Source organism: Monopterus albus, unplaced genomic scaffold (genome assembly GCF_001952655.1).
Source record: "Monopterus albus unplaced genomic scaffold, M_albus_1.0 scaffold130.1, whole genome shotgun sequence".
Taxonomy (NCBI): Eukaryota; Metazoa; Chordata; class Actinopteri; order Synbranchiformes; family Synbranchidae; genus Monopterus; species Monopterus albus.
Window position 1 is genome coordinate 1,025,568 of NW_018128010.1, and position 9,109 is coordinate 1,034,676.

The 9,109-nt window shown below is 40.4% G+C and overlaps 1 protein-coding gene across 1 annotated transcript in view; it reads right to left on the reverse strand.

The window, feature by feature from the left end:
* Positions 1–9,109, reverse strand: part of frya (furry homolog a (Drosophila)) — a 39,968-nt gene that overhangs the window by 19,018 nt on the left and 11,841 nt on the right. Inside the window, exons 11-29 of the mRNA XM_020613151.1 lie at positions 9,037–9,104; positions 8,826–8,924; positions 8,382–8,483; positions 7,916–8,019; positions 6,630–6,738; positions 6,374–6,460; positions 5,727–5,898; positions 5,469–5,601; positions 5,200–5,307; positions 4,637–4,892; positions 4,236–4,418; positions 4,060–4,146; positions 3,063–3,322; positions 2,679–2,838; positions 2,317–2,441; positions 2,085–2,142; positions 1,828–1,919; positions 1,385–1,557; positions 774–934 (exon numbers count right to left, since the gene is read on the reverse strand). Coding sequence (XP_020468807.1) covers positions 774–934; positions 1,385–1,557; positions 1,828–1,919; positions 2,085–2,142; positions 2,317–2,441; positions 2,679–2,838; positions 3,063–3,322; positions 4,060–4,146; positions 4,236–4,418; positions 4,637–4,892; positions 5,200–5,307; positions 5,469–5,601; positions 5,727–5,898; positions 6,374–6,460; positions 6,630–6,738; positions 7,916–8,019; positions 8,382–8,483; positions 8,826–8,924; positions 9,037–9,104 — 2,537 coding nt within the window. The remainder of the gene's footprint in view (positions 1–773; positions 935–1,384; positions 1,558–1,827; positions 1,920–2,084; positions 2,143–2,316; positions 2,442–2,678; positions 2,839–3,062; positions 3,323–4,059; positions 4,147–4,235; positions 4,419–4,636; positions 4,893–5,199; positions 5,308–5,468; positions 5,602–5,726; positions 5,899–6,373; positions 6,461–6,629; positions 6,739–7,915; positions 8,020–8,381; positions 8,484–8,825; positions 8,925–9,036; positions 9,105–9,109) is intronic.

The following is a 9,109-nucleotide window of genomic DNA, read 5'->3' on the forward strand; positions in this document are numbered from 1 at the left end:
AGTGGGTGGAGAAGGGTCCACACCAAATAACAGAATTACATTTGAAGAAATATTTTGGCTAGCAGAGATAGAAGGGGAGTATTCTCTATGCTAAGAACTTTCTATGCAGCACCGCCCTGTGATTCAGGATTCACAAGCAGTGCTTACATGCAAACTGCAAAAAGGTGGCAACATCCTTGCATTTATGAGTCCTACAGAATTCTCTCATCATGCATAGCTCACAAGTATGGTGTTTGTTTGGATTAGTGTAACATGAGAGGACAAAATAAACATGATTGGAAAAGGTCTCTTGTTGCAAATGTGATTGAACAGGCCCTAATCTGAAAAACTCTTGCAAGGTATACTGTAAAATTTGAGGAAATCTTGCGTGTTATGTATCTGTACTCAATTTTCAGCTTTTTGAAAAGACAGATGGCTTGGGCTGGATACCAAAGAAAATAATGTATTACAAAAGAATAACAAAGTGCTGTGCTATTTATCAATTTTCACTTCTGTGTAGACATTCAGTTTGACAGTGGTCACATGAAGACAACATTAGCCTCAGACAAATCAGTCAGATCAATACACACAAAAACTATTTTACTGTATCATTCTACAATAGGTCAAAGAAATATGTGGATTTATTCTGTACGTTTTCTCAAATGTATGCTTTGCAAAGTTAGACCAATCCACTGCCAAGAGACACTTGCTGTCTCTCCTATAAAGCATTAAGGGATTATATTAATGTATGTTCGAGTGTGTGGACATCAATAGATTGCAGAAAGCATGTGTACCTTTAGGGCACAATACTGATATCTTGTGATCTTGTGATTCCTGTTACTGTAGCGGTCCAGTGGGGTGAACACGATGCTGAAAGGGCCGGCCCACTGACTGAAGAGGAGGAAGAGGTGATGTCGCAGGCTCTGCTGTGGAAACAGAAAGCGCCTGTGGTGCACTGAGGAGGAAGATAAGTACGCCTGTTAAAGGTTTGCTCATTGAGAGGGTGAAGAGCCATAAAAAATAATGAATAATTATATGATGACAAGGTGCTGATGTCCCTTGACAAATCACTGGCAATTCGGTGGGCACTTGTAAATGCTTGGTAACCAGTGATTCATAATCTGTCCTTTCCTGCTTTGTCCATAAGCTGTACTATTTTTGGATCTACTCCCCTTGTACTGCGGTTAAATCAAGATCAAGTGACAAGACTATTGTGTTCCATGTGCTGTGCTGACCCCAGCCAACTGGACGCCAATTATATAATTCACACACCGCAAATGGAGGAATAAGATTAGGCATTTATATTAAAAATTTGGAACATCTACAGTCTTTACTCAGTTATGTATCACTCTGACCTGCAGACAAGAAAGTATGTAAGCTACAGAAAAGAATCTCTTTTCACTACCTGGTACACACTGGATGAGGTTGGCCACCATGGCACTGAAGTGAGCTCGGATATCCTTGAGGATTTCTGCATCTTTGTCATTCTCAGCTTCCAGAAGCATACGGGTCATATCCACATACTCCAGGAACAGTGTGCCAAGGGCGAGGGTGTCACGTTCCAAAGCTCCATTTGTACTGTGGAAACATTAAAGAAAACAGAGAGACGCCCAGTGAAAGGAAGTCACAAACTAAACAGTATGTAGCAGTAGCAATTTAACTTTTTAAAGCAGCTGTCAAAATCCACAATGTACTGTATCACAGCCACTAATTATAATGGTATCAGGTTATTATACAGCAGAAAGTTGATGTTCAATAAGTCCTGATGACCCTTCCTTGTTGTTGAGTACCCTGAGTATGATAATGTGCAGTGTGTGGCTGTGAAATGTCGGCTAATACCACACTAACCTGTCACTGATGACTCCTGCATCAGCCAGCAGCTCAAAGATCCGTAGCAGCTGCAGTCTCAGCAGGTCTCGCCGCTCACGCTTCTTCTTGTTCTACAGAGAGTCATTAAGCCAAATCTTTAATAGCAGAAGTCCTGGTAATGATATTATCAATCCATATTTACTGACAAAGATTTTCTGATACAGTGGTTAGGGCTACATCATTTTTTGTACATTTTGCTTATGTCATGTACTGTACAGCAAATATGATCAACAAACCTCAGCTCTTCTTTCTAATGCCTCTTTCATTAGAGGATGTAACTCCTCCATAAGTTCCCTGTGTAAAGACAATGAGAATATAAACTTATACTTATGAGGTTAAATATAAACTGTTATATCAAATAGCTCATGTAAACTTTCAATTAAGTGATAAATTAGATTCAAAATTGGTTTGTTAAGACAATAAAAGTGATTCTGAGCAGAACATCTAAAACACCAATCTTTCATATACCTGAATATAAGTGAATTTGTGCGACCAAAGCCCAGAACTAATGACTCTGTCAACTCGATGTTCTCTGCCCTCATCAGTGGAACCAACTGCTTTAGAAGCCAAGTCACAGATGGGCTCCCGATAACCTAAAACATCAAACACCAGTGGTTCAGTCAGACAAATAAACCTCTCATGCTGCTTTAACGCCACTAATTAGACATGGCTATATTGTGGTAAGTGCCAGTACAGTTAAGAATACATCAGTTTCCTATTCCATTCATTTAAATGTAACTGCTTTGTAATTTGATGCTTTGAGTTTCAATGTCAAAAAGCTCTGTATGAACACCGGATCCTGGAGAGACAAAAGACAGGCCAGCAGATACCTTGTTATCGTAGCCGACACCACTGTCAGGGGTCAGGTGGCTGGGGCTTATGATACTGGGCTTGGCCACCCCAAAGCAAAGGATCAGGTAGTTTCTCCACAAGGTTATGTAATTGTCCCCATTGCCAGAGGTGCCGGTCTTCTTTGCATACACTGGGTTACTGGTGAAGTATATAAAAAGGATATATAAATAGATCTCTATTTTCTATCTTTATTTTTATTTGAGCTGTTTTTAACAGGGTCGCTCGGGGAGGAGTGTTTAAATGCAACAGGGAACTGGTATGAGCTGCCTATACTTAAGACGGAAACACAGAATAGGGATGTAAAAAGATAAGAAACAGAAGTGCCTCATGGTACCTTGTAAACTGTGTTTGAAGAGACTTACTTTGGGTCTACCAGGGGCATGAGGGTCTGCATTCGAGTGAAGGCATAGGACCAGGCATAGCTGAGGGCTGTGGGGCAGTGCTTGGGCAGATTGTCCTGTCGGAGGAGGCTGTATACACACAAGACCCATGGGTCTTTCACAGACTGGGCAAAGATCCACACGTGTGAGGGGCTCCTAATGTCGTAATGACTGTTGACGAGCAGCGCGCTCCACTCCACAAGCCACTGAAGGTCTACGTGGTGACGAGCTGGCAGTGCCGCCTGCAAACAAGCAATTGGCAGGAGTCAAGACAGAATTAAATATCCATCTAGACAGAACTCAGAGAGTGTAAACGTCCTCCATGACAGCTCAATTTGTCCATAATACCATTACACCTAAAAGGAATATTCCCATGACAGTCTGACCCTCATATGAGCTGTGTGTCTGTCTGTTTGAACGAGTGCAGGGCTTAGCTACACACATAAGGTGCAGGGCAGACAAGAGGATGAAACCTGTGCCTTGATTGCATTCACATACAGTAACAGCCTTCCTATAGGGTTGTGCAGAGATGTGGCTGTGTTTATTTTATGTGTGTGTGTGTGATTTAGAACTTAGCCAAAAAAACAGTCAGAAAATAACGTTTTATTTTGGTGATTCACTGCTTTGTTTTGCCAACACTGCTCTCTCTCTTCATTACCAACAGCTGTTCAATCAGTTTTTACATCTTAGATAACTAAACTGAACTTCTGTCTTACAAGCAACATAAGCATGTGCTGTTTTGTAAACCAGGTTCTACATGTGGTTTGATGACACGTGATCTTTTCTTGAAAGCAACTTACATTTCTGAATTTGATCTAACTAACAAGCTTCTCACTTTTCTATCTGGAAGTAAAGTGATGTGAAATTAACACAGTCTGAATAAACTGGAGGAAAGATTTCTAGGAGTCAAATAAACTGCTGACACATCTTGGGGTTTAGTTTGGAGTTGAGCCACAAAGTGAAGCTACAAACAACTTACTGTGTCAGAGACTGCAATGTTGACAAAACATTCCAGGATTCCAGGGCTGAGCTGGTCCATAATCTCTATCATTGGTTTGTCATCATCCTGCAGTTGCATAAAATCACAGTCTGTACATTAAAATATCAGTTAGTACTACATTATAATCACTTCAGTTTAGCTCTTTCTTGTTTTACCTCAGACTGTCCAGTGGTGATAAAGATACTTCGTATCTCTCTGAGGATAGAGATAGCAACTCTGCGAGTACTCAGCTGACAAGAGCAGAGCACTACAAGCGCCAGGCCCTCAACAGCATGCAGTGCAATAGAGTAAAGACTTCGCTCTGCAGATGTGTTGAGACTTGAACTGGTCTGAAGCAGCTGTGGCATAAACATCAAAATAAAACAAAAGCTGATTTCACAGCTGCATGATCAAAATTACACTTCATTACATTAGATTTCTACGAATGGCCTTTGTCACAAGAGTTACAGCAAGTGTTAGCATTAGCAATCATTAGAGCAAAAAAAAAAAAAGATTCAAATGATCGCTGCTTGTTAAATGCAAGACAATACGTCATGACTGACACACAGGTGTGTACCTCGGCAGTGTCTGTCTTAGCAGTGTCACAGCTCTTCCCTGAGGCAGTCTGGGTTAATTTCCACTGGGTGAGCAGTTGCAGCAGTAACCTGAGGGATGTATCTAACAATCCTTGATGGGTGTCCTGGACCTCACGTAACAGGAAGTTAGTGAATCCAAACAGCACATTGTCACGCCAGTCAGAGAAATCTACCAGCAGACTTTGCAAGGAATTCTGGGCTATGAGTCGAAGCTCGTCATCCATGTGGATTGTCAATCTGACAAATGAAGAAAATATAAACAAAAAAATGACCTAGGTATTTTTATAGAAATACATGTAAAAAGGTATTTTATAACAGTGTGGGGGTTTGATTTCTGATCCATTTAGGCTGCAAACTACAGTATTATCATGTGGATTTTATGGTATATTTTTCATAATAATATTAGAGTGGGCTCTAAATAAAACAGGCTGAAAACAAACTGGGGTAACAATAAATTACATTATTATATACATTTCTACTTAATTACAGTTCAGCCAGACTGGTCTTCCTTGTTAAAGTGACTTCTCCAAGACAGGTGACTTACCGAGAAAGCAGGTCTATGAGCTCTGCTTTGGACATCCCGTCGGGCAGGATGCGAGGAATGGCAGCCACACATGTCCTAAACAAGTCGATCTTGGGCTTCCTTTCACCTCTGAAAAGGCCAGACTATAGGTTTAACTGCAAACTCTTTTAAATAGCCAACTGTAAACTGACGCATTGATGACTGGATTAGAACCACATTCAACACTTCGAAACTGCAGAGGCATTCAGGATTTTTGCCAGCTAGGGTGACTGAGAGAAGCGCACACATACGTGATCATGTCTTCAGGCTCTTTGTTCAGCATCTGAGCATTAGTCATCATCATGCAGCGTCCCACCTCCTTGTCTAGTTGTCTGAGGATGTTGTCAAGAGCCTTCCGCACATGAAAATAATACTGTGACATCCCTGGTGAAAATGACAGAGGAAAAAACAGATGCTTATTTGCAAATGTCCATCTAAATGTAAATTTGATGTCAAAGCTTTCAGTAAGCAAGTCTGCAAAAACAGGACATTTTTAGCATTTCACTCACCAATGACTTTGGCCTCCTCATCTGTCAGTGTTTTGCTCAGGTACGTCTTCTTCACTCGAAGTGTATTTCCAGAGGGCAAATTGCAACCGGTGGTAGGCATGGGTGGTTCGCCGTCCTTTTGCTGCAGTTTATTGGCTATGACCAGGAATGCTCTCAGCCCAATATTCATTCTCTGAAAAGAAAAAAAACTTTTTTTTAATCAATATGAAACTTTAATGACAAACTTAAACACTTTATCAACAGAAAGAATCAACTGCACCATCAGTTACTACAGCTACAGGAAGGCATGTAGTAACAACACTAGGTTAGAGCACATTTCCAATAGTTTTGCTGCAGTACAGGTAAGTGAAATGCTGTGACACAAAGCTCTTTGTCCTGTAGACATATATAGTGGCAGCCCATGACCTGCTGTGACCACTGCTCCCTCAGACATTCAGATGATGTGTCAAATGTGTTGACAAACACTACTGTATGTTCAGGATTTTACATTTACTCTTTAAGAGGTATAAATCTGTAAGGAGCAAAAATAAGTTTCATTTTCCTACTTCCACAGAATTTAATTTTGATCAGGGTAAAAGGGAAAAAAGACTTGTTTTACATTTTTCTAGAAGGACAAAATATAAGTAAATGTCAAATTCACGCACTACCTCTGGATTAAGACTGAAGGCTTTTGCAGGTTTTGCAACACCAAGAAGGTCAAAGATAATTTCTTTCATGGCATAGTCAAGTTTCTCCTGTAACAAAGTAAGAAGAAAAAATGTTTAATGTTGTGAAGGTCAGAAAGTACCATTTTACTAGTTTTAATGAGACATCATATCTGGGTCTTAAGTGAGAGTTACATGAAATGCAATTTGTGTGATAAAGTGGCTTCTCTATAGTGCAAAATATCATGATTGCTTTTACCTGTGCGATAAACTGGATGATTTTGACAAAGATATTGAGAGGCATGTCTCTTGGAACCACACTTCGAGATCCTTTTGGGAAAAGTGTTGTTACAATGGTGTTGAGGCGACTGGACACAGAGGAAAAAAGGTTACAGGCATTCCTTCAACAAATATATAAATACTGTAGTAGTAAATGTTGTATAAAATTGTTTTGTATAGTACTGCATTGAACAGACTTTTATTTTAAGACGAGTTTGTAATGGATTTATTTAACACAGTTAAAAACTTTGACCTGGTTTTCCCTTAAATCTAGAAATATTTTCACAAATATTTTTAGTACCAACTAAAGTGTTTCAACCCACGACCTTCATCAGCATGTGACAGGTAGTTACTAGAAAGTCACTTTCGGCTTTTCCCGTTTTAGGGGTCGCCACAGCGAATCGTCACACTGACAACTCGCATGTTGACATTTAGCAACGTGTTTTATGCCGGATGCCCTTCCTGACGCAACCCTGATTCAAACCTGGGCCGCAGCGGCGAGAGTGCTGCGCCTTAACCATTAGCCTACGTTACTGATATGAAAAAAAAAAACTTTAAGTTTGGTTGTTACAGCAACCAAATAGGACAGGAACAATCTCCAGTCAGGACTGCTGAAAGAACCACTGGTGCCAGCCTGCCCTCCATGGAGGACCTGTACACCTCGTGGATCAAAAGGAGGGCAGAGAAGATTTCTGCAGACCCCTCACACCCCGGACATGACCTATTTGAACTCCTTCCCTCTTGACGGCATTACAGGTCACTGTGCGCCAAAACATCCAGACACTAGGACAGTTTCTTCCCCCGGGCCATCACCGTGATGAACACTTAACCCATGACTGTATAACAGAACGACAACCCTCAATGCAATAACTTGTCAATACACTTTTGTATATATCCATTTGAAAAGCTCCATATAAACTGGGTGTGTATATATATTTCTACATTTATGAGTGCTTTGTTTTTGTTTATCTTTGTTCATTTTTGTTCTTGTTCTCTCAGTCGTATCTTGTTCTCTTGTTTACTCGTTGCCTTATGGAAGCACATTGCACATGCATAGAGCCACTGTACCGGAGGCAAATTCATCGTGCGTTCAAACTGATTCAGTCTGAATAAGAGCTGATTCTGAGAAGTGTGTAAAAATCTTATCATTTGAAAAACACTTATTCATACCAACAGGAAATTAACATTTGAGGGAAAACTCTAAATACAATGCAACTAGCTCCTTGGCCGGCTCACTGCATTATGTCAGGTGTAAAAGATATTTACCCCTGTGTTGCAGTGTTGCTCTCACACTTGATTCGGATCATGTAGACCCACAGTAGTCGATACAGGGACTCCAGGGCAACACGAGCCATTTTAGGGTCTCTACTCTGTGATAAAATGACATTTAAAGAAAAAAGTCAAGACAGAACCAACAACTGGCAGCCGAAAACTGAAATGACTGAAATCATTACTGCAACCACAAAAAACTTACATGAAATATTATATGCTGATAAGAATAGTCTCAATAATTACTGCCTGAAGCATTCATCACACTATTATTCTATCATGCATACAATGAAACAACAAACAGCAGTGTAGATTGTCTGAAAACTGAAGTGGTGGCAAGTGTTTTGCGCAACAGGGATACACACTTGATACATATAACCTTTATGTATCCAACGTGTACCCTATGACAAACAAAGACCAGGCAAGTCTGAATCAAGGGCAGCTGATTTCCAGATTACATTACCTTCAGATTTGACAGGCAGTTGTTGAGGAAGACATGCCATCTGCTGAGGAAGAACTGTTTCTGGCTGACACATAGCAGGCATGTCACCAAGGGGTAAAAAGCCTGCGTAGAGAACAGAGCGTTTAGATCTTCACTGAATTTTTTAAATAATGTGACACTCACAAATTGGTGAATACTTGTTCCATGTTTAAAATTTGAGGCTGTCCTTTCAGTGGATAAACTGAGGAATCATGCATTATCTCTGAATCATATCTACATAAGTTCAATTTAAGAAATAATGAGATTTTTTTTCCTTTTGTTATGCATTTTGTTGACAATGCATTGCTTATAAAATGTGGCTTTCAGCTGTAACTGCTGCCTCAAAGGAAAATAAACCTTCTGCAAACTGCTGTTCGATAAGGGTTGTTCACTGTGAACTGATGTGGTAAAATTCTTCATGCTAACCAGCGAGTGCTTCTTTCTGGAGGACAAGTCCAGGGTAGTGTCGTACAAGCTGTCCACATAGTTGCGCAAGCAAGGTACGTTCACCTCGTTCTTCACAGCCTAGGACATCACACACAGTCAAATGACAAGACATATTGCTCTCTAGAGTAATCCTATTCTCCTAGTTAATCTTATGTAATCAATGCACCATGCATAGGAGGAAAAAACTTACTGCTGCAACAGGAACCAAAATTTCAACAAAGAGACCTGCCAAGGCATGCTTAATGTCCTTATCCTTGACTCCC